General features: G+C 36.2%; 1 protein-coding gene across 3 annotated transcripts in view; it reads left to right on the top strand.

Moving 5' to 3' along the window:
* LOC120860724 (CUB and sushi domain-containing protein 3) overlaps positions 1–26,745 on the top strand; it is a 1,429,922-nt gene that overhangs the window by 1,304,830 nt on the left and 98,347 nt on the right. For all 3 annotated transcript variants that reach the window (XM_040236474.1, XM_040236473.1, XM_040236472.1), the window contains 3 exons: positions 4,086–4,274; positions 4,988–5,165; positions 6,027–6,172. In XM_040236474.1, the coding sequence (XP_040092408.1) occupies positions 4,086–4,274; positions 4,988–5,165; positions 6,027–6,172 (513 nt within the window). The remainder of the gene's footprint in view (positions 1–4,085; positions 4,275–4,987; positions 5,166–6,026; positions 6,173–26,745) is intronic.

Here is a 26,745-nt window from a genome sequence, read left to right as displayed (position 1 = left end):
TCCAATAGTTTGGCTACCTGATGTGAAGAGCTGACTCATTTGAAAAGACCTTGACGCTGGGAAAGGTTGAGGACAGGAGGAGAAGAGATTGAGATGATTGGATGGCATCACCAACTCAATGGACATGAATTTGCGTGAACTCTGGGAGTTGGTGACGGACAGGGAGGCCTGGCATACTGCAGTCTATGGGGTCGCAGAGTCAGATACAACTGAGTGACTGAACGGAACTGAAAATAGACGTAACATCCAACTGCACATGGGTCTCAGTGATTACAGTTTAGCTTAGGCTTGCAAACATAATTTAATAGTACCACATATCATCCTGTATATAAAACAGAAAATCATTACTGTCACATTTCTATACAAAATATACTGTATTCCTGAGGAAATTCATTTCAGAAACTTCTAGGAAACTGATTAAGTTTCTTCTTTGCATCTAGAAGGCTCAGGAGTATATTTGTGGTTCTTCTCTAACAAGTGTAGAGGGCCTTATGCTAAGCACTTGCTATTCACTTTAAACCTGACTTCATCATCTTTCCATGCCCTCATTTTCCTTTGGCCTTTCAGAGCAATATTCTTGTTTGAATGTGAAAAAACTAGAATTTGAACATTTTTTATTGCATTTTTCAGTCAATGTGTCCTTGAAAAAAATCTTTATTTGTATAAAAAATAAAAATATATAGCATTTGTTACTTTTACTTATATAATATTAATATTATTAACATGAGCCATAATGTATAACAATGATCACTAGATATTATTTGTGAATTATATTGAATTTTAAAACTATCTCTTCTTTTACTGAGTTTATATTTTAAGCTAACGACATTTTTTGAAAAGTTAATACAGATTCACAGAATCAATGTTATTTTTACATAAGTTTGTGATGTGACTTTCAAAACATTCTGAATATTGGAAGAATGAATTGTATATAATTAATGATAAGTATACTCTTCTACTAAAGGACTTGGTTCCACATTAATGCTATTACTGGCAACATTTAGGATTTAGGTCTTGTATTATATATGATATTAGGATGAGAACTTTTTCCTGATCTTTTAAAATGTATTTCCTATACATCCTTATTAAACTAAAAAGCATAGAAAGGTGAAATGTATAAATTATCACAGGATCATGCAGCCATCTATGAGTTTTATTATATTCAAGATAATCCAGCCAACTAAACTTATCATAGACAACATTTCACAAAACATTTGGAAAAGGTCATTCCAATCCCAAAGAAAGGCAATGCCAAACAATGCTCAAACTACTGCACAATTGCACTCATCTCACACGATAGTAGAGTAATGCTCAAAATTCTCCAAGCCAGGCTTCAGCAATACGTGAACCATGAACTTCCAGATGTTCAAGCTGGTTTTACAAAAGGCAGAGGAACCAGAGATCAAATTGCCAACATCCGGTGGATCATGGAAAAAGCAAGAGAGTTCCAGAAAAATATCTACTTTGCTTTATTGACTATGCCAAAGCCTTTGACTGTGTGGATCACAATAAACTGGAAAATTCTGAAAGAGATGGGAATACCAGACCACCTAACCTGCCTCTTGAGAAACCTGTGTGCAGGTCAGGAAGCAACAGTTAGAACTGGACATGGAACAACAGACTGGTTTCAAAGAGGAAAGGGAGTATGCCAAGGCTGTATACTGTCACCCTGCTTATTTAACTTATACACAGAGTACATCATGAGACATGCTGGGCTGGATGAAGCACAAGCTGGAACCAAGATTGCCAGGAGAAATATCAATAACCTCAGATATGCAGATGATACCACCCTTATGGCAAAAAGTCAAGAAGAACTAAAGAGCCTCTTGATGAAAGTGAAAGAGGAGAGTGAAAAAGTTGGCTTAAAGCTCAACATTCAGAACACTAAGTCATGGCATCTGGTCCCATCACTTCATGGCAAAAAGATGGGGAAACAGTGGTTGACTATTTTGGGGGGCTCCAAAATCACTGCAGATGGTACCTGCAGCCATGAAATTAAGATGCTTACTCCTTGGAATGAAAGTTGTGACCAACCTAGACAGCATATTCAAAAGCAGAGGCATTAGTTTGTCAACAAAGGTCTGTCTAGTCAAGGCTATGGTTTTTCCAGTAATCATGTATGGATGTGAGAGTTGGACTATAAAGAAAGCTGAGCGCCGAAGAATGGATGATTTTGAACTGTGGTGTTGGAGAAGACTCTTGAGAGTTCCTTGGACTGCAAGGAGATCCAACCAGTCCATCCTAAAGGTGATCAGTCCTGGGTGTTCATTGGAAGAACTGATGTTGAAGCTGAAACTCCAGTACTTTGGCCACCTGATGCAAAGAGCTGACTCATTTGAAAAGACACTGATTTTCGAAAAGCTTGAGAGGAGGAGGAGGAGGGGACCACAGAGGATGAGATGGTTGGATGGCATCACCGACTCAGTGGACTCAATGGGTTTGGGTAGACTCAGTGGGTTTGGGTAGACTCCAGGAGTTGGTGATGGACAGGGAGACTTGGTGTGCTGCGGTTCATGGGTTCTCAAAGAGTCATACACGACTGAGCGACTGAACTGGAACTGAAACAAAACATATAAGTCAAATCAATGTACTATACACCTTAAATTCATGCAGTGCTGTATATAAATTATATTTTAGTAAAACAGAAAAATTACCTTTAAATGTGATTGAAAATTGAAAGGATTTATTTAATAGAATAATATTTCCTAATTACTAATAATCAAATGATATACATTTACCCTAAATTGAAATGACTTTTTGGATTTGATATATTTTGCTTATGGAATATTAATTCAAATGAAAATGACAATTTAAGCACTTAACATCCTTAAAGGATTGTTCATTAATTCTGAAAACTTTAGAGTATTAGAATTTAAAATATAGAGTAATATCTTAGTTAACAATTTAGGGTGCCTTATTCAACCTTAAATGTAAATTTCTGATTTGGGAAATTAAGTATTTAACACACTCAGTGTTAATGTTCTCAATATTGTGGTTACATAAGAGTGTCCTTTTCTTTGTGAAATAGAAGTGATGTGACAAGTTATTCTCAACTAATTTGAAAAGAAGAAAGTGTGTTCACACACATACATATACACACACACACACAGATATAGATGGGGACAGGGTTAGGGAATGAAAGAGAGAATGATGAAAATGTATCAGAGTTAACCATTGGGAAACCTGACTGATGGCATAGTTTTTACTATTGCAACCTTTGTGTAACTTTGGAATTACTGAAAAATAAAAAAGTTTTTAAAAAAGGAATTTAATAGTCAGTAGAAAAATAATTTCTGCTGGTAATTTAAATTTTACTAATTATATATGGTTTTGAATTTCTTAAAACTAAAGTCTCAAATATTAATAATATATGAGTATATGTACTGTTTATAGGTTCAAAAATTTTTCAGCAGTGTTTATTAAGCATCTAATATGTAAAAGGGTTAAGCAAAGCTTTTAGGATACAGTGATAAAAGCAGGAACTTTACTCTCATGTAGAATGTAGAACAACATTAGTATGAACAAATAAAATAGTTGTGCTTCAATGCCAAGAATATTTTGATGACTGAAGTACAAAATTTGTGTTAGAAGGAAATTGTTTCCTAGTACTTTATATTGTTAAATGACTTCTTTAGAAAAACTTGGCAGAGTGTGATTTATTTCTTTTAGAGGGAAAATTAGCTTAAGATATTCAGAAAGATTCAGAATTAGGCTTACACATATATTTATTTTATTTTATATACATGTGATATAACCAGAAAGCAATTGCATTCTATGTAAAGGGATCAGAGTATGTTTGATTAAAACTGTGGCTTTAAGGGTAATTTATATTTTCATTAAAACTTTAAATATATTTTATCAGTGAGTGAATAAACAATGCATTTTAATGAATTATGCTAAAATTTTAATATGAAAATTATAGACATAAGAAACATATAGTCATTAACATCACTTGCTATAAGCCCAAATTGCTATTTCTAACCAATTGCAAGCAGCACTACATCTATTTTGCAGATTGCAAATAGTACCCACTGTGGTCTTTCATAGTTTAAAAAGGAAATTTTTCTTTTTTTTACATTTTCCAGCCTATCAGTTGCAAAGCTGTCCTGATCCACGCCCATTTAGAAATGGTTTTGTAATCGGCAATGATTTTACTGTGGGTCAAACCATTTCATTTGAATGTTTCCCTGGATATACACTGATTGGAAATTCAGCCCTCACTTGCCTTCATGGAGTGAGTCGTAACTGGAATCATCCACTTCCAAGGTGTGAAGGTATGCTTCCAACTTGAAGCTATCTTTTAGGTGATATAATCTGTGTTTAATAATTCTTGTTTTGGTACTCTTTTTCTGTTTGTTTTCCTCTTCAAATGTCATGCTAAATATAGAGTCTTCCTTTCAATTAAAGAATTATAGTTAGCAAAGACCTTAAAACTCCATAATAAAGAACTAATTTTGTCATTCTTGAGTCAGGAGTCCTAACCGTCTCTATTGGATGCTGAAGTAAAGTTGGTTAACATTTTAGAGCTTCTCCTATGTGATGTCTTTGTGATTGCATGTGTGTTTGTTTACTCATCATTTTTTAATGAAACAGTAGCCCACGTACTGCTACTGAATTTGGGCTCATTTCTTCTAAAATAAATGAATAAAAGTGCCTCGATCCTCTTATAAGTCCTTATATTTCTACGTGATATAAGACAAAGTTGAACAGTATATATATATATAGATAAAATATTTGAAAAAAGTGAATACAATGTAGTTTACTAATCTAGTGATAGTGAAAAACAATGTAGAATACCTCATGCTGAAAAATAAATAAACATTCACTCTGTTTGGTTCATGGTTTCCAGCTTTATTTTATATACCTTAACTGAGGTAGAAACATAACACAGATGTCTTTTATACTGTCTAAGAGGTACGAAATGATTGCATCTTTTTGTAATCAATTTACTATGATTCTATTTAAGCATATTGTATCTTTTCTGTAGCTCTTTGTGGAGGGAATATAACTGCAATGAATGGAACCATTTACTCTCCTGGGTATCCAGATGAATATCCAAACTTTCAAGACTGTTTTTGGCTTGTAAAAGTACCCCCTGGGAATGGAATCTACATCAACTTTACTGTCCTACAAACAGAACCAATCTATGATTTCATCACTGTATGGTAAGCCAACACCTCTGTTATTGATTGATTCAACTGTGTATAACAGTGAAATAGGATAGGAGTAAAATATATCATGGTCCTCTGTACAGATTGCCATCTTATGCTTGAACTGGTGTGAATAACTGAAGGTGACAGTGTGTTTTGCAGAATAAGACAAATAAGAAAGATTTCAGTTTGTTTGCCCATGAAGTAGCTAAACACATAGAACAAAAACTTTATGGGTAAAGATCAAATTTGTTATTAAAATAATGTGCAAAACTTGGGAATTAAATCAGAGTAAGTTTATGGTAAGAAAGTTCTGTATTTCAAAACCAGTGAAATTTAAAAGGCTATATTCCAATAAATTGCTTAATTCAGCTACTGAATTTCTGTCATAATAATTCATCATATTATTTTGTATTATTATCCTGTTAATTGAAATATCTCTAAACTATAAAGAAGACATATGAATTAATTTTTTACAGTTTGCTAATTGAATTACTGTAGGGACTTCTAAAATTCTTTCCAAATTTAACAGTGTATGATTCTCAAGATTATTTTGAAGAAAATAAAAGGAGGGAAAACCTCCAGCATTTGGGAGGAGCTGGGGTATGACCAGGAAGTCAAGGCAATTTAATTAATTACAGCTAATATGGGTACATTTCATTTAGGTGAAAATGTGATCTATTTCTCACTTTACATCTTTAAGTATTTTAGCATCCAAATAAACATACACCAATATGACTTGGCACGTGCTGATTGTTTCATCTACTGCATCTTTATATCTCATATGTAATACTTTCATTAAACTTTGTGTGAAACTTTCCCAAAACATCAATCTCATTCTCCCTTCCCCCTCCCTGCCCTGTCTCTCCCCTGTAGGGATGGACCAGACCAAAACTCACCACAGATTGGACAGTTCAGTGGCAATACTGCTTTGGAATCAGTCTACAGCACTTCAAATCAGATTCTAATCAAATTCCACAGTGATTTCACAACAAGTGGCTTTTTTGTGCTCAGTTATCACGGTTGGTATCATCTAGGAATTTGTTTGATTTGGCAATGTTTGAAATTGTCATGGAAAAATTGAGTATAATATATATTTAGCCAGTGATTGAAAAGGTATTAAAATTTGACAGTTTTTTTTTTAATCACTTCAAATACTTTTACTTGCAAACAATGACCTCTTCTAAGCATTTAGGGACATTAAAATGTGAGCAAATGAAAATAACAAATAAATCAGTCAGTAATTATCCCAGTAGAAAATAATCATTTCTTGCAAAGAAATCAGTAAAAGAGAACCAGCTGTTCATATTTTATTACATGTAATTTTGAAGCATCAATAGATTTTTTTTTCAATACAAAATGTTTATTCAACCTGCTGTGAGTCTTTCTAAAATTAGCATCCAATAACTTCATGCTTTGGATCATATCACTCATTCATTTATACTCTCTTGTTTCACAACTATATCTATTCTAGAATCTTACAGTTTTAAATGACTATTCCAGATCATTAACTTCATAGTTTTTATTCCTGCAACATAATTTATGAAGAATTGCAATTTCACTTCTTTGTATGGAATTATTCTGGGTTCTGTCTTCATAATATTCACTTTCTTGAAAGAGCATTCAGATGGTTTCAGAGGTTTTAAAATTTATTTTTATGTTAAATTTTTTTATATTATATATATGAAAACATTTACTTTTATATTTAGTGAAATATGAAACCATAGTGACTATATTCTTTCATCTATTATGACCATAGTTTCATAAACTCATTCTGTTTCATATGACTTTGTCAAACCAGTTCCATGATCATTTCACAAGATCAAGATGCTACTAAATTAAATTTTCAAAAATTATATTAGTATTTCCAAGGTGAACATGTACCTTGTACATTACATTAACAAACAGCTTAATGTTTTCTTCTTTTTTTAACACAAAGTAAGAAAATCTTTGATAGCCAAAGATTATATTATGTGAAAAATATGATGTCAAATATGGTTATGAACAAAAACACTTAAAGTACATGCAGTATAGAAAACAGACCAGAAAATATTTGATTTCCTTAACCTCAGCACTTATCAATCAGTAGATAATGCTCAATTTGTGCTTCTGTAGTGGCCAGAGCTGCATGTATACTCCAGCATAGCGAATTAGAAAATGGGGAGATGAGTTAGAAAACTATGAATTAGGCTGTTTACTTTTTTAGTAACTCATTAGCCTTTTTCAGTAATTCATTAGCCTTTTTCAGTAATTCATTAGCCTTTTTCAGTAAATTGTTCATTGGTGCTAGCAGTATGTAGGTACAGTCTAAAGCAGCAACAATAGCTTTAATACTTTGAAAGATAATTGTAGTTTGAGAACCAAAAGCTAATGATTTCTAAGTTCAAAAGATGAATTCATTGCTGAAATGTATTCTGTACATTTTCTCTCTTCATGATTCCCTACATAAATATTTATTAGTCTCCATCTTGCCTGAATAAAGAAAGGACAGTTCATTCAGTTCAATTCAGCGGCTCAATCATGTCCAACTCTTTGCAACCCATGGACTGTGACATGCCTGGATACCTTGTCCGTCACCAACTCACGGAGCTTGCTCAGTCATGTCCATCAAGTTGGTGATGCCTTCCAACTGTCTCATCCTGTTGTCTTCTTCTCCTCCTGCTTTCAATCTTTCCCAGCATGAGGGACTTTTCTAATGAGTCAGCTCTCAGCATCATGTGACCAAAGTGTTGGAGCATCACTTTCAGCATCAGTCCTTCCAACAAATATTCAGGACTGATTTCCTTTAAGATTGACTTACTTGATCTCCTTGCAGTCCAAGGGGATCTCAAGAGCCTTCTCCAACACCATAGTTCAAAAGCATCAATTATTCAGCACTCAGCTTTCTTTACAATTCAACTCTCACAGCCATACATAACTACTGGAAAAACCATAGCTTTGAATATATGGACCTTTGTCAGCAAATAAAGCCTCTGCTTCTTAATATGCTGTCTAGGTTTGTCATAGCTTTTCTTGCAAGGAACAGGCATTGTGTAATTTCATCATCTGCAGTGATTTTAGAGCCCAAGAAAATAAAGTTTGTAACTGTTTCTGTTGTTTCCCCCATCTATTTTGCCATGAAGTGATGGGATCAGAAAGTGCTGCACTCAAAAGGCCAGCAAATTTGGAAAACTCAGCAGTGCCCACAGGACTGGAAAAAGTCAGTTTTCATTCCAATCATAAAGAAAGGCAGTGCCAAAGAAATTTCAAACTACTGCACAATTGCACTCATCTCACATTTTAGCAAATAATGCTGAAATTTCTCCAAGCAAGGCTTCAACAGTATGTGAACCAAGAACTTCCAGATGTTCAAGCTGGATTTAGAAAAAGCAGAGGACCAAAGATGAAATTACCAACATCCATTGGATCACAGAAAAAGCAGGAGAATTCCAGAAAAGCATCTGCTTCATTGACTATGCCAAAGCTTTTGATTGTGTGGATCAGAGCAAACTATGGAAAATACTTAAAGAGACTGTACCAGACCATCTTTCCTACCTGGAAAATCTGTATGCAGGTCAAGAACCAACAGTTAGAACAGGACATGGAAAAACAGACTGGTTCCAAATAGGGAAAGGAGTATGTCAAGGCTGTACATTGTCACCCTGCTTATTTAATTTATATGCATAAAACATTATGCAAAATGCCAGGCTGGATGAGGCACAAACTGGAATCAAGATTGCTGGGAGAAATATCAATAACCTCAGATATTCAGATAACACCACTCTTATGGCAGAAAGCGAAGAGGAACTAAAGAGCCTCTTGATAAAAGTGAAAGAAGACAGTGGAAAAAGCTGGCTTAAAACTCAACATTCAAAAAAAAAGAAGATCATGGCATCTGGTTGCATCACTTCATGGCAAATAGATGGGGAAATAATGGAGACAGTGACAGACTTTATTTTCTTGGGGTCGAAAATCACTGCAGATGGTGACTGCAGCCATGATTATAAGATGCTTGCTCCATGGAAGAAAAGCCATGACCAACCTATGCAGCATATGAAGAAGCAGAGACATTACTTTGCCGACAAAAGTCCATGTAGGAAAAGCTATGGTTTTTCCAGTAGTCATGTATGGATGTGAGAGTTGGACCATAAAGAAAGCTGTGTGCCAAAGATTTGATACTTTTGAACTATGGTGTTGGAGAAGACTCTTAAAAGTCTCTTGGGCTTCAAGGAGATCCAACCAGTCCATCCTAAAGGAAATCAGTCCTGAATATCTACTGTAAATACTGATGCTGAAGCTGATGCCCAGTACTTTGACCACCGATGCAAAGAGCTGACTCATTAGAAAAGACCCTGATGCAGGGAAACGATGAAGGCAGGAAGAGAAGGGGATGACAGAAGATGAGATGGTTGGATGGCATCACTGACTCGATGGTCTTGAGTTTGAGCATGCTCCGGGAGTTGGTGATGTACAGGGGATCCTGGTGTGCTTCCATCCATGGGGTCACAAAAACCCAACTGAGTGACTGTACTGAAGTGAACTGATGGGACCAGATGCCATGATCTTGGTTTTTTGAATGTTGAGTTTTAAGTCACTTTTTCACTCTGTTTTTCAGCTTCATCAAGAGGCTTTTTAGTACTTCATTGCTTTCTACCATAAGGGTGGTGTCATCTGCATATATCTGAGAAGGCAACGGCACCCCACTCCAGTACTCTTGCCTGGAAAATCCCGTGGACGGAGGAGCCTGATAGGCTGCAGTCCGCTAAGAGACGGACATGACTGAGCAACTTCACTTTCACTTTCACTTTCATGCACTGGAGAAGGAAATGGCAACCCACTCCAGTGTTCTTGCCTGGAGAGTCCCAGGGATGGGGGAGCCTGGTGGGCTGCCGTCTATGGGGTCGCACAGAGTCAGACACAACTGACACAACTTAGCAGCAGCAGCAGCAGTATCTGCATATATGAGGTTATTGATATTTCTCTCGGCAATCTTGTTTCCAGTTTGTGCTTCATCCAGCTCAGTATTCACATGATGCACTCCGCGTGAAGTGAAGTGAAATGAAAGTAGCTCAGTCATGTCCCACTCTATGGGACCCCATGGATTGTACAGTCCATGGAATTCTCCAGGCCAGAATACTGGAGTGGGTAGCCTTTCCCTTCTCCAGGGGATCTTCCCAACCCAGGGATCAAGTCAAGGTCTCTCCCGCATTACAGGTGGATTCTTTACCAGCTGAGCCACAAGAGAAGCCAGGAATACTGGAGTGGGTAGTCTATCCCTTCTCTACTCTATCTTCTGGACCCAGAAATCAAATCGGAGTATTTGGCATTGCAGGCAGATTCTTTCCAACTATCAGGGAAATAAGTTAAATAAGCAGGGTGGCAGTATTTAGCCTTGACATACTCCTTTCCCAATTTGGAACCAGTCCATTGTTCCATGTGCAGTTCTAACTGTTACTTCCCAACCTGCATACAGATTTCTCAGAAAGCAGGTAAGGTGGTCTAGTATTTCCATCTCTTTAATAATTTTTCAAAATTTTTGTTATCCACACAGTCAAAGGCTTTGGCATAGTCGATGAAGCAGAAACAGATGTTTTTCTGGAACTCTCTTGCTTTTTCTATCATCCAGCAGATGTTGATAATTTGATCTCTGCTTCCTCTGCCTTTTCTAAATCCAGATTGAATATCTAGAAGTTGTCAGTTCACATACTTTTGAAGCATCGCTTGGAGGATTTTCAGCATTACTTTACTAGCATGTGAGATGAGTACAATTGTGCAGTAGTTTGAACATTCTTTGACATTTCCTTTCTTTGGGACTGGAATGAAAACTGACCTTTTCCAGTCCTGTGGCCACTGCTGAGTTTTCCTATTTTGCTGGCATAATGAGTGCAGCACTTATCAGCATCATCTTTTAGGATTTGAAATAGCTCAACTGGAATTCCGTCACCTCCACTAGCTTTGTTCATAGTGATGCTCCCTGAGGGCCACTTGACTTCATACTGCATGATGTCTGGCTCCTGGTGAGTGATCACACCATCGTGGTTATCTGCATCATATGATCTTTTTGGTATAGTTCGTTCATATATTCTTGCCTCCTCTTCTTAATAGCTTCTGCTTCTGTTAGGTCCATACCATTTCTGTCCTTGATTGTGCCCCTCTTTGCATGAAATGTTTTTTTAGTATCTAATTTTCCTGAAGCGATCTCTAGACTTTCCCATTCTATTGTTTTCCTCTATTTCCTTGCATTGATCATGTAGAAAGGCTTTCTTATCTCTTCTTACTATTCTTTGGAATTCTGCATTCAGATGGATACATTTTTCCTTTTCCTCTTTGTCTTTTGCTTCTTTTCTTTTCTCAGCTATTTATAAGGTCTTCTCAGACAACTATTTTGCTTTTTTGCCTTTCTTTTTCTTCAAAATGGTTTTGATCACTGTATGAACCTCCATCCAGTTCTTCAGGCACACTGTCTGTCAAATCTAATCCCTTGAATGTATTTTTCACTTCCACTGTATAATTGTAAGGGATTTTATTTAAGTCATATGTAAATGATCTGTTCGTAGATGGACTCTAAATATCCATAAAATAATCTTTAGGAAGTATAAAATTCTTATACAAATTAGGAAATATTTCAAAGGGGAAATATCGTCAGAGAAAAGGATGTGTGTGGGGGTGTGTGTGTGTGTGTTTGAAAATGTGAAAATCCTTACATAGAAAAATGCAAGAATAACAGTATAATATAAACACATATAAAATATGAATATGTATTTACATTGACATTTATGTGAATACATAAACATATTTTCTCATTCCAGACCATGTTCCACATGATTTTAATAACTAGGTTCTGAGTCATATATATTAAAAATATAATTAGTTTAAGCATAAGGAAGTTCAAGTATTTGTTTAAGGCTTTGTTTTCAGTTAACTCTGGATTAGTTACCCTTTGGTTTCCACTTTCTTAACCTATACAACACAGTATAGTTGCAGAAAAGATTAGCGAGCTATTGTATATATAGAAATTACTCCAATTACTGGCATATCTTAGGTTGACCCTTATGAAATTATTGGTCAAAAATACTGAATATCAAGAATTTTATATAGCTCAACCCACATAAGTGCTTTTATTATTACTATCATCAACTTTGCATTACAGAGATGAAATAATTAGAGACAATGAATAGTACATGGTTAGCATAGTGCCCAGCAGAATATATGTTCAGTAAATATTCCTTTCCTTACCATATCTTATCTTACATTTTAGATTTTCTAATAGAGTATTTATGTTTATTTACATTTATACTTTAAATTGTATACTAAGGCCCAATTGCCAGAGCTTAGAAGATCCTAACATTTGAATCGTCTTTGGGAATTTTACCCAAACCTTAAAATAACAATGAATTTGGAAAGGTAGACAGGGTCTTGTTAAAAATTGACAGGTGCCTTACATTATATCAGCCCTAGCAGGATAATTTTCCTAAGGTACTGCTTTTCTTTGACTCACTTTTTCAAGAATGCATGATGCCATAACTTGTTTAAACTTACCGTATAATCTGATCCATTGACTCTTACTCCATAGTGCCTACCCTGACTCCCATCAGATTCTTTCTCTCACTGCTTTCTGAGCTTCCATTCTTAAATAGTTTCTTACTCATAATTAGGTCTTTAATTCTTCCTATGTTAAGTGTAATTTCTCCTTTCCTTGATAATCCAAACTCATAAGGATCACTACCATCTCTTCTATGATTCCACTTATTCTTTTACCAAACTTTTAAGAACTTATAGTATGCTATACTGTTTTATATAGCTACTATATGCTTGTGAGTTTAATAATAAAGAGTGCTTTTTTGAGGACACAAATCATACTTAAGCTTCTTAGTCCTTATATTTTTTATTGAATAAATAATTATATTTAATTATCCTACAGTGGTATGTGTTCAGATTCTTTTTAAAAAGTTGTCTTATTGAATTTATTTGAGCTGCATTAATGAGATTTTTTACAAAGGTTGTTTTACAGTTACATACATGTGTGTTCATCCTTTTTCACAAAAATTAAAAAAAAAGACGCCTGTTATCAAATTAGTATTGATACAGTTAGTACAATTTAATACAATCTAAAATATAATATTCATACTTGAGGCTCATGTTTAGTAGCTGTGTGTGTGTGCATACTCATTTGTGTCTCTTTGTGACCCCATGGACTCTAGCCTATCAAGCTCCTCTGTTCATGGAATTTTCCAAGCAATAAAATTGGAGTGGATTGCCATTTCCTACTCCAGGCAGTAGTTATAGCTGAGGGGAAAAATGAGCTCCCATAGTGTTTAAAAAAAAAAAAAAACAACTGGTCAAGTCTTTGGTACATTTTCAGAAGTTAACCAGGAAGATAATTTACGATTTAACACTTATTTTAAGGTCTTTTAATATACCTAAGCTTAGAATGGTTTACTCTTCTACTCAGTTTTCTTTATATTCTCTTATTGATTTAATAACTCCTTCTGTTGTACCCTACCCTTTAAGTCAGAAGTGGGTTTTTTTAGGACTTGTGTATTTATTTTATAAATTTAACAGATCAGTATTTTCATGTATTTTCCTAAGGTCAGATTGATTATTTAGATTTTATTTATTAGCATATTTTAGTATGTCAGAAAGGAGAAAAAAAAATTTTTTTTCTGCTCTAACCAGACTTCCTTTATGAGATCTAGTCAGCCATATGTCTTCTTTAAAACACCTTCATAAAACCTTTCATGATCAAATATAACATTATAAAAAGCTTTGGAAAATGAAAATTCTATGCCGTGAAAAAAATAGGGCAGGCTTAAATGTTGAGGTGCTTTATCTCACATATCATATTTTTTCCTTCATTTGAGGAAAAGTGTTTCTCTCTTACTGTGTTGCTGTAGGGGTAATTCTTTAAAGTAAATCTTGATATCTGTCACAGAGTCAAGATGGGTTTGTCTTATAGTAAATAATAACAGTATTCCTAATCAATGACTTCCTGAAAGTAAATTACAAAAAAAAATCCTTTTCAACTGCATGTTTTTGCAGATACTGACTTTGTATTAATAGTCACTCTAATAGCAAAGGCTACCATTTACTGAAAACTTCATATGCCAGGCTCTATTCTAGATGCTTTCTATGATAATTTTTGTTATAACTCTGCAACATAAGTATTATTATTCCAATTTTAATCATTAAAGAACTGAAAGAAAGAAATTTGTAATGTATATAGAGCCAGAGAACTACTAAATAAACGGGCTGTCGGAAATTCAAAATAGGTCTGTCTTACTTTAAGGAATATTGTTGTTTAGTCTCTCAGTAATGTCCTAGTCTTTGCAACCCCATGGACTGTAGCCCACCAGACTCTTCTGTCCATGGGGATATCCTAGCAAGAATACTGGAGTGGCTTGCCCTCTTTTTAAATAATGACAACAATAACAGCAATAATAATAATAATAGCTAAACTATATTGAGTTCTTACTAAATGTCTTAGGCATTGTCTTAGGCAATGTCCTAAGCTGGTATTATCTCATGCATGGGTTTTATTTAATGTATGTGAACTATAATTTTTCTTTAAATATTTAGCAAAAGTGATTTTCATTTTTAGCAAGATAATAAGTCATCTCATTTTCTAGAAAATACCTCTTCTAATGACAACTTTGAACTTCTTAGTGCTTTTCTTCCCTGGGACCTATATTCTAACAAGAATATGTTGGTAGATTTGTCACAATTTAGTATGTTCCTCTTTATAGTTTTTAGAATGTGCTATGATCTGTCTGTGAAGAAAAAAGTCTTATTGAGGGTCCTGACTTATGCCAACCACTATAGTATAGCCAGAATATATATTTATTAAATTAAAACACAAAATATCATTTTATTGTTTAAATCTATTATCTAGGGTATCTCCTTTTTCAGTATCAGATATTCAGTTCAGTTCAGTTCAGTCGCCCAGTTGTGTCCGACTCTGCGACCCCATTAATTGTAGCACACCAGGCCTCCCTGTCCATCACCAACTCCCAGAGCTCACTTAAACTCACATCCATCTAGTTGGTGATGCCATCCAGCCATCTCATCCTCTGTGTCTCCTTCTCCTCCTGCCCTCAATCCCTCTCAGCATCAGTCTTTTCCAGTGAGTCAACTCTTTACATGAGGTGGCCAAAGTATTGGAGTTTCAGCTTTAGCATCAGTCCTTCCAAAGAACACCTAGGACTGATCTCCTTTAGAATGGACTGGTTGGATATTAGGGAACCTCAATTATTATAGAAGATTTTCCTAGTGAGGATAATACTATTCACTAGTATATACTATTTATTATTTTCCGTTATTGGTGTAGCTTCTGTGAAGGAACGGTTTGATATATTTGGTTGGCCAAGAAACTCATATGGTTTGTTTCTGTAACACTTATGGAAAATCCAGAGTGAATTTTTTTGCCAGCTGAATATACTGAACTTCAGATTGTTTTTCAGAAGTGTATTTGAAAGACCTGTAATATCTTTTAGGTCAACTTTTAAGGTTATTTTGCCTTTATAATGAATCCTTTATTTGGGGACAAGTATATTTAACTCCACAAAGTCTCATCCTAAAAGAGACTGCTGTAGATATAAGGACACATTTTATATAAAACATAAATCAACATTGCTTTGAACTGTGTGACCCCATTGCTTTGCACAATCTAAAGATCTGACTTCCTTTCATATTTCAATAGATAGATAGAGCACTGAGCTCATAAAGTGTTTCATTGTTTGATGTCCAGAGAGCATAGGGGATATACACATCATACAATTATATACATATCTAGATAGATAGATATAAAGCTAAAAAAAAAAAAAACCAAACTGGTGAAACTGTAATGATGACATGATAATGCCATTTACTTAAATGCCATTTACTTAAATAGCTGCTTACTGATTAGTTAAATGACTGAAAGGCATGTCAAAATCACTTGGAATAGTTTGATATTTTGCTGTATGTGCACCCCCATTGATAAGATGGCATTTAAATTCTACAATATCTCAGTTCCCTCCAGCCGGAGTCAATCAGGAACACTTCTGTAGTTAAACCAGTTTGAATTCATAGGCTCACTGTAATGAGGGGGATAACACACTATGAAGAACTGTGGAGTTTCAGTGAGAGGCTTTTTATAGGATTTGGACTGTGTAAGATGATTCTGGAAAAGTTTAAAGAATCATGTGTTTCCTCTGGATTTGGTGCTGTCAGAAAATGGGAGCAGTTCTGTAATTGTGTATCTTAATCATTTTTTTTCACCTCACACTGTGATTGGCAGGGGGAGCAGCATTCTTTCACACTAGCTGAGATGTCGGAATCTTGGTCATATTGGTGTTTTCATTTTGTTTTGTGTTATTTGTATGTTCAGACATGATTATAGAAGGTCTTGTTTTCTGTTTTATTCCAACAAGGCCAGAGAGCTGTCATATCTGATGTTAGTTGTTACTGAATTTGTTTACAGTAAACAGTAGAAAATCATGGCCTTAAAAGTTACAGCCAGGCCAGCTCCAAGCCACAGCATACAGGGACTGTGCTTTGTTTTCTTTCCCTTCTTTTCTTTCTTCTCTTTTCAATATGTAGAAAGTTTAAAGTGATGGTTAAATAACTGAAACATGTTCCCTCATAGCCAAAAAACAAACCAAACTATTGTAGTGAACAGAAAAGGGAAATAGAGACTGACAAAGAACAAATTTAACAAATTGTCACCCCGATGTGCTCTGTTATCTACTAATATGCCAGGCAACTCACCCAGTGTAGAGAAGAGACCTTTGGCACATTACTTCTCAGACTGAAGTGGTCTCTACTAAAGTAGGATATTTTCAATTAGCTACTAGAATATGGGAAAGTCACTTCATGCAGAAGCTATTAGACTCTTGTAGATAGTTCAGGATATTTTCCCAAAATTTTGTTTACTATACTTCTGTTTTTCCATCTATAGGAAAATAGCAAGTAGCTTCTTTTTGATTCATTTCTAATGATCCATTCTCTGTCTCATCTCTAAATCTAGGACTGAACATTTTCTCTTGATTTCTCTGCCGTTATATAGGCAGAGAAACAAATTGATTGTAAAATATTAACAGATAAAAAAGAGATATTTGTAACTAATTAAGCACTGCTGAAACTTAACCTGTATGATTCATATTAACTGAATAGCAGACTTTTTCCAAAATGGAAAAAAATATATATATTATATTTTTTTCTCTTAGTTAGAACTCAGCATTTGTTTCAACACTCATAACTCTGCTTTCAAGTAGAGCTTCTTGAAGTTATTTTACATAACATTGCAAAAATTATATAACTGAGTATGTAATTATCAGTGCTATACCCCCTCCAAATCTTCCCCAAACAATGAGGTTATCAAACTTGAACTAATCTGGGTCACCACTGAAGTACACCAGTGGTTATAGATTGCTTAGAGTTTATAATGGAATGTCAAACATATTTTTTTCCTCTTTAAGAAATATTATATCCTTATTTGGCAGAAAGGTGTGTGCTTTTTTGGTTTAGAGAAGGAATGGCAATTTGCCAGTGTCCTGTTTTGTCTTTTTTTGAAGAAGCCTTTTATAGCTCAGTTGAACTGAAATAGATAAATGCAGCTTTCTTTTCTGGAATTGGGTTGGATGTTTGATTACAAAGAAAATAGGAAATTAAAAATAACCAAATACTTTGGCAGAATGAAACCTTAAAAGTGTGATTTTAAGAAGTAAATTTGTTGGACCAGTAACCACACATCTATACACAGTTGAATGAAAACAAAGTACTATTCAAACAATGGTCATCCTGAAAATATAATGAAATGTTGGATAGATGCCCTCTTGTAGTTGTTAAATAAGTCAATAGTGTCTTGAAGGGAATGACAAGTCAAATAAAGTGATTCATTTAAAAGAAAACACAGATTTAGATCAAATGTTTATTTTAAGTGTGTGAATATCTATATTATACAATTTTTTCATTAATAGTCATCACTTTGGAGCTGTTTTTAAATAAAACAATCCACAGAAAACATGGACTAAGATACTGCTTATGCTATTTATAACTTTGAAAACACAATTTGGAAGTTTCAGTTCTGCTCATAACTGGATATGTGTCCTTTTCTACCTTACTTCATTCCTCTAGGTCTCTTCCTCTCTCCATTCCTCCAAACATAAAGAGATTAAAATAGTTGATTTATAAGGTAATTTCTACCTCAAACAAGCTATGATTCTTATGTATACAATATTGGGTGTATTCATCCTAGACCCATTTATTTTCTTCCAAAGTAACTCAAAAATATACATTGAGGATAAGCTCTTGTCTGAATTTAATTAGTTATGAAGTGAAGTCGCTCAGTCGTGTCCGACTCTTTGCGACCCCATGGATTGTAGCCTACTATGCTCCTCCATCCATGGGGTTTTCCAGGCAAGAATACTGGAGTGGGTTGCCATTTCCTTCTCCAGAGGATCTTCCTGACCCAGGGATCGAACCCAGGTCCCCCATACTGTAGGCAGATACTTTACCATCTGAACCACCAGGGACTCCTTAATTATGAGTTAGCATTTATTGAATATGATTTCCAGAGCATTGTGCTAGCAGTTTTGACACTGGAGACATGTACAAAGTGTTCTTACACATGACTATAAAATGAGATGTTGAACTCAAGGGCTTTATATTACAGTATAATGCACATCAATGTAAGACAAAGAACTCAGCGTTTTCAAAGTATATTCAATTTAAACTAGATAAAAAAGAAAATAGTTTGATGTGTTCTAGAAAAATCATGTGGGTACTAGCCCTTTGAATGCCATTGGGGTCATGTGTAAGTTCTTGTCAGGTTGAGATTATATGTGTTCAGGGCACAACTGCTATCACAGCAGCCGTGCTCATTTTAACTTTTGCCAAACAGGGAATGTTCTCGCTCTTTGAAATGATAGTATGTGTCAGGCACTGTTCTACATACTCTACAATATATTAACTCAATCTCAGTTTTACGTTTATTTTGTAGGTGTGAAAACTGAAGCACAGAGGCAATTTGCCTAGGTCATACAGCATGCAAGTAAGGGAGCCAATTTTGAACAGTCAGTCTGCTTCCAGAATAAATAGTAGATCAGGCTGCTTTGTACACAAAATATTACTCATCAGCACAGATTGAAGAATGTATGTTTTTCCGTGAGATTGATTGGTATGATAGAAACATCTTCAGAAAGATAAACAGAGCTTCAGTGTATAATTTCCCATTATTGTCTTCAGTTATTATACTTCTGATGTATCACATCTCAAATCTTATTATATCCTGCACCTACCAAGATTGTGTGCTTAAATTTGCTCATAGTTATTTTAGTAATTGCCACCACATCAAATGTCTTCTGCAGCTAAAAAGTGAAACTTAAGAAACACAGAAAGTATTAATATTTTACCAAATTTTCTTATTTATTTGTGGTCACCAAATATCTGAAAATCCAATCTGATGTAATAAGAGCTTACCTTTTTAGAGCACTTGCTATTTGCCAGGCACTGCTTCAAGGGCTTTGCAGCTATAATCATTTTGATCTTATACCAGTCTGTTGAGGTGGCATAAAATTAGTACCATTATCATTATTATTTTACAAATGAAGAAAAGTGAGTTATTGGCTAAGTAATTTGCCAGGACTTCCTAATTTGTCAGCATTAAAAACAGAATTTAAACCCAGAGAGTCTGGATCAAGTCCATATTCAGTATCCTAAGAATATATTGCTTATGTGTTTTTTACTCATTCACGATTCCTTCTTTCATTTGTCTAGCATTCAGTCACTCGGCTGAATGTATTTATCGAATATTGCCATATCGTGTATTGCATTATGCCCTGAGGAATTTGCAGTTAATAAGATGAACAGCGGGCCCTGCTCCCACGCTGTTTACATTCTAGAATATAAGAAAGCAGGAAAACAGACAGTTAACAAATTATTTTTACAGACCATGAAAATCACTGGAGGGAAAATAAGAGAGACGTGATACAGAGTAACTGCAAGATGTTAACTCCAGGTCACATGATCAGTGAAGCTGTCTCTATCTAGTCATCTGAGGACATATTTACAAAAGAAATAGGAAAATAGGTTTCAAGGAAGCAAAATATTTAAAAGTAAAATTATATAACATGGTTAGACATCACATTATCAAATGTTACATAATCAACTATTTCAGAGCTATGTTGATTAAGGAATAGAAGTGATTAGAGTTAAGGATTAGATTGTAGACAGGTTTAATCTTTCAAAGTTTCTTTTGAAAAACTGAAAGATGTGGTATAATTTTTTATAAGATGAGAATGGCATTGTAGATAAAACAAATCAGGGGTCCTTGAGTTTTAAATGGAAGAGAGGAGCTACCTTTATTTGCAAATAAAAAATATATATATACTGCTTAATAAGTGGGGCTGAAGTTAATTAAACTTAGAGACACTTGGAGATCATAATCAAGACTTTTAATTTAATGTCAAGTCTTTTGGGGATACTTGTGAGTTTTTTTTTCAGAAACAATTAACTATTGTTTGTTCAACAACCACAGCAAAATAGACTTTTTACTAGTCTCTGGGTATCCACATTTCTTCCCTTCCAATTGTGTTGATTTTCTACTGTAGCTGGAGTTTTGTTGTTGTTTTTTAATCTCTTTACTCTCAGACTTAAAATTCTTCATAAGCTTCCTATTGGCATCAGATTAAAATATATACTGAGCATGACCTCTGAGATGCCTGTTGGATTTAAACCCAGTTTTCCTCTCTTTCTCATACCTTCTCACCCTGGCCTTGGCCTTTGCTGATTTTATACTTACTGATTCCTCTGCTTGAGTTATTCTTCCCTGTGACATCTAACTCTCCAACACACATGAACTTGTATCTAGTTTCAATTAGTTAAATTCCAGTCTTTAATGAGATTATTTGATTAATATTTCACCAACAATTTGTACCTATAATGGTGAGATTGCATCTGTTTTAATATTGTGTTCCCCAAACAGATGTTATGGTATCTGGCACATAGTGGGCCCCCTCAATGGTATACATTTAATAAATTAACAGAATGAACTGTGCTGGACATTATAGGAAATATAAATATGTGCACAGTGGTCCCCACACAAGCTAAACATAGAATAAAAACTAACACATTAATGAATAAGGCTGCAACAACTCAAAAGAGTAGAACACTAAATGCTAAGTATTATGGTACAAATTTCCATACTCTCAAGGTTGTAAAAATAATTTAGAGTTGGAAGTTAACATGACAAATACAAGGGGCCTGGGAAAATTGGAGTGAGATATAACAGATGTCGGGATTGGTGAGAATTAAAATGATAAACTTGCTTTATGTAAGGTTATAATCTGTTGGCTATGAACAGCCACTCTAAACTGATAATAGGGAAATGACAGAACCAAAATGATTTTCCAGTCCATGTTGATTTGTCTGTAAAATGTGGGAGAAGTTGTGGCTTAATTTTCAAGCAGAATGTGATTCAACTTCTGCCTTAATGAACTAGACGACAATTTAGCCATTCTTACATTTAATTTGTTCTGCTTTGTTTTGTTTTTTTGCAGCATGAGTATATTTATGTTACCGAAAAATGAAACAAAGTTCTGTTCCCTAAGCTGAATGAATGAATTCCACAAACTCACAAACACTCACACAGGCAGAGTTTATTTTAAAGGATAGAGACACAAAGCTCTCAGCATAGACACAGAGAGGGTGAAGTGCTTGAAAAGGCAGGAATAGCAACACTGTATATCTTTATTAGAATTGATCAGTTCATGTTTGGTTGGCTAGGGACCTTATGTATGTAATTTCAGACCAATACGTTTAAATGTCACAATGTCCAGTTTGTCGTTTTTTATGGCTTTCTTATGGTTCCCAGTTTCTCAGTTTCTCCAGACATTAAGTCGCCATCCCTTGATCCTTTCTCAAGACCCCAGACCACTATTTAGGGACCAAATGTACATTTAAGAGCTAATGATCTACCTGGAGTTTTTCTCCTTGATAAACTGGACAGCAGTTAATGATGGTCTGGTCCTGGGTCTGAATGTTTTATGACCCTCCAAACTAGGGAGGCATTCCTCTGAATGCCTAGGACCTGGAGCAATGATTATGGCTTTAGGCTATTGGAACAAAATGTTTCTGTGAGTGAATGAGTTGAAATTAAAGGTGAAATTAGAAAAAGAACCAAGGTTCTAACCCTACACTTACTGCCCAATAATTTCTACCTCATTACCAAGTCCAGGCTTGCTCTGCTTGCCACAGTTCAGTTCAGTTCAGTCGCTCAGTCGTGTCCGACTCTTTGCGACCCCATGAATCGCAGCACGCCAGGCCTCCCTGTTCATCACCATATCCTGGAGTTCACTCAGACTCATGTGCATTGAGTCCGTGATGCCATCCAGCCATCTCATCCTCGGTCGTCCCTTTCTCCTCTTGCCCCCAATCCCTCCCAGCATCAGAGTCTTTTCCAGTGAGTCAACTCTTCACATGAGGTGGCCAAAGTACTGGAGCTTCAGCTTTAGCATCATTCCTTCCAAAGAAATCCCAGGGTTGATCTCCTTCAGAATGGACTGGTTGGATCTCCTTGCAGTCCAAGGGACTCTCAAGAGTCTTCTCCAACACCACAGTTCAAAAGCATCAATTCTTCGGCGCTCAGCCTTCTTTACAGTCCAACTCTCACATCCATACATGATCACAGGAAAAACCATAGCCTTGACTAGACAGACCTTTGTTGGCAAAGTAATGTCTCTGCTTTTGAATATGCTATCTAGGTTGGTCATAACTTTTCTTCCAAGTCAATAAACCGAGAGACTAAGTATTGAGGCAAGGAATCATGACTACTCAGGAAGCTGGAAGATTGAGAAGATGGCAGACTTGCCTCCAAAAAAACCTTCTTATAGGGTCTGGATACCAATTTTTTTGTATAGAACAGAGAGGGAGAGGAAGTAAGAAAGTAAAGTAAAAAGGATATTTATCTTGCAAACTAGGAGGGGATGTTTTATTTTTTCTTTTCTGTAGCCATTCACAAGTGGATGGGGTCAAATTGTTGCCCAGTGAACTGAACAAAACCACTTTTGTTTAAGTTCAGGCAGAGGGGTAGAGTCCCCGAGGCAGGACATTATGTATGATTATGATAACAAAAGCAATGAAAAGCAAAGGTCAAATTCTGAGAAACACATCCAGCATGGAGTCAAAATTGGCTCTTCCTTGTTACATTTACACATATCTTGATGTAGTAATTTGGTGATTAAATGAAATAACCCAGGTAAATCACCTTACAGAGTCCTTTGTATGCAGTGCATTCCTCATAAATACTGTCTTAATTTCCTTCCACTACTTCACCTGTGTGTAGGAAGGGTTACACCACAGAGACACAGAAGGCAAGAACACCCTGTAGGCCAGTTTATCAATATAGACATGTTAGTTTCCTAGGACTACAGTAACAAAATCCCACAAACTGGATGGCTTTACCAGCGGAAGACTTTTTTTTTTTTTCCCCATAGTTCTATAAGCAAAGGAATGTCAAAGATTTCTGGTTACCACTAGAAGCCTGAATAAGGAAAGGGAGGATCTTAACTAATAACCTTCAGAAAGAGAATGGTATGGAGAAGTACTGGAGTGGGTTGCCATTTCCTTCTCCAGGGGATCTTCCGGACCCAGGGATCGAACCCAGGTCTCCTGCATTCCAGGCAGACGCTTTAACCTCTGAGCCACCAGGGAAGCCCTGGGCCCACCTTAATTCAATATGACCTCAGTTTAACTCATATCTACAGCAATCCTATTTTCAAATAATATTCTACCGTTCCAGGAAATACATAAATTTGGCAGACATTTTTCAACTGATACAACAGGTACAGTAAAATGACAGAGGTCTTCCCTGAGATGTCAGCCTCAGGAATGGAAAGACACTGGGTGTGTTTTAAACTTTTTTAATGAACAAACTAGTAGTAATATGTGAAGATTGAAACCACAGTTGTTGGCAGCTATTTTTGACTTAATGTTTTAGAGTGTTTTGTCTTCAAGAGTCAAAAGAAAAACAAATGCAAAGTTGTTCCTTTTGTTATTCCCTTCACTTTTACAATATAAAGAAAATTATTAATACATAGTTCAATCCTGAAAAGCATCTCAGGCAGGAAATGTTCAGATTCCATTCTCTAGCACTCTGACCCACAATTGCCTCTATTTCATCCCCATTTAAAATTTTAGAGTCATCTTAGGGAAGACTATTTGTTACGAGACTCCTTCCTGAAGAAACCTATCTTTGTGTATTATTTAGCAAAATTTGTTGGAACATAAACAAAATAATAGGCACTAATTACTAAATTGTGAAAAAGACAGATGAACAGTCTCCTCCCTCTTATCTTAAAGCCTAGATGGAGTCTTCATCAATGAAAAAGTAAACTAATAAATGGAAAATAATAAATGTTAAAACAATTCATGATTGCATGTACCACAAAATAGACTTCTGTGATTAGAAAAAAAAAAAGAGTAAAGGGGAAGGGGAAGTGGGCAGTGAAGAGCTCAGAATGATCTCAGGTGGCCTCAGCTTGCTATTGTTGCAGAAACCAGTAATTGAGAAACTAAACCACACTCGGAGAGTTGGAGAACTCAGGTTTATTATGTTGGCAGGCCCAGAGGAGTTAACACTCCAAGCTCTGAGCCCCAAACAAAGGGGTTACAGAGTTTTTATAGACAGACTATAGTGGGCAACACTAGCTGCTAATAGGCTGGTTTAAATTAAGGGGTTTTGCGGGTGTGGGAACAGCAGTAAAGATTGGGAGGGGGTGACTGACCTTTACACAGATAGGCATGATTAAATAGGTTTGCAGGGGTTGGGCAATTGCAAAGAACTGCACAAGGGTGAGTGAGATAAGCTCAATACAATACCAGTTCCTAGTATTGTAAGTCCTCACTTTCTGAGACTTCATGACCTACGTGATCCAGGTCAGCTTGCAAGGAGCTACAACTTGCAACTGGAAGGGGCTTTGGGTTCCCGGTCAGAGACTGAGTGCACATTCTGGTGGTAGAAGTGTGAGATCCTAGCCACTAGTCCAGTGGTCAGTGACAAGGGCCCTGGCCCTTCAGCTTTGCAGAGAATTTCCACAAAGAAGGAAAGTAGTGAACTAAGTAAAGTATTTATTAAGAGGAAAAAGAGAACAGTAGACCTGAAGAGTAAATACTAAAGAGTACAGTGGATAGAAGCACACGGGCAGACTCAGAGGGAGAATCCCCAAGTCTCCCCCTGGTAGCAGTTTGAATTACTTTTTATGGTGTATTTCCTTTAGGCAGTCATTTTCATTTGGCCAATCACAGTCCATATTGGTATACCTCAGGATCTTCCATGTGAGCACATGCATCTCTTAGTCAAACTAGATTCTACAAAAGAGGCTTGTGGGTAGCCTGGCATTAGTTAGCATCAGTCCCCTTTGACCTCCAAGGAGCTTTTCTGTGCATGTGTGGTCAGGGAGACCTGACTTTGAAATAAGAAATATATATTCTGTGCAGGGCCCAACCTCCTCTCTTAATTGTCCTGCTATCTCCTCTTGGAGTTTTGGTCCATAGAGAATGAATCTCTGATTACCCTGGAGGGGCCCATCTGCCTCCTGCCTCAAGAAGATTAAATTCAGTTCAGTTGCTCAGTCGTGTCCGACTCTTTGCGACCCCATGGACTGCAGCAAACGCCAGGCATCCCTGTCCGTCACCAACTCCCAGAGTTTACTCAAACTCATGTCCACTGAGTCAGTGATGCCATCCAACCATCTCATCCTCTGTCGTCTCCTTCTCTTCCCACCTTCAATCTTTCCCAGGATCAGGGTTTTTTCAATGAGTCAGCTCTTCACATCAGGTGGCCAAAGTATTGGAGTTTCAGCTTCAACATCAGTCCTTCCAATGAATGTTCAGGACTGATTTCCTTTAGGATGGACTGGTTGGATTTCCTTGCAGTCCAAGGGACTCTCAAGAGTCTTCTCCAACACCATAATTCAAAAGCATCAATTCTCTGGCACTCAGCTTTCTTTGTAGTCTGACTCTCACATCCATACGTGACTACTGGCAAAACTCAAGAAGATTAGCTTGAAGTTTAAAAAATAATTTTTACAGGCAAACAAAAGTAAAATAATACACATATGGGTATCTCTACAGTTCTCTAACTTCTGAGTTGATCTCTTTCTCAAGTAAGATATTAATAGATAAAATACTGTCCTCTGAAACAGTCTCATAAGGATTACATCCCCCTGGCACCCCACTCCAGTACTCTTCCCTGGAAAATCCCACGGATGGAGGAGCCTGGTAGACTGTAGTCCATGGGGTCGCTAAGAGTCGGGCATGACTGAGCGACTTCCCTTTCGCTTTTCACTTTCATGCATTGGAGAAGGAAATGGCAACCCACTCCAGTGTTCTTGCCTGGAGAATCCCAGGGACGGGGGAGCCTCGTGGGCTTCCGTCTATGGGGTTGCACAGAGTTGGACACGACTGAAGCGACTTAGCAGCAGCATGGCTCTCTGTATCTTTTACTCCCCTTTCTCTTACCTCTCTGGCATTTCTCAAAACTACCTTTTACCTTGATAACTGTAATTTTACCCATGTTTCCTCCACCATTTGGAATGTTCTTCTACCCACGATTATCCTTCAGCACTGGAAAAATCTCACT

This window comes from Oryx dammah, unplaced genomic scaffold (assembly GCF_014754425.2).
Source record: "Oryx dammah isolate SB20612 unplaced genomic scaffold, SCBI_Odam_1.1 HiC_scaffold_11164, whole genome shotgun sequence".
NCBI classification, from domain to species: Eukaryota; Metazoa; Chordata; class Mammalia; order Artiodactyla; family Bovidae; genus Oryx; species Oryx dammah.
This window is presented reverse-complemented; position numbering and strand designations above follow the sequence as displayed.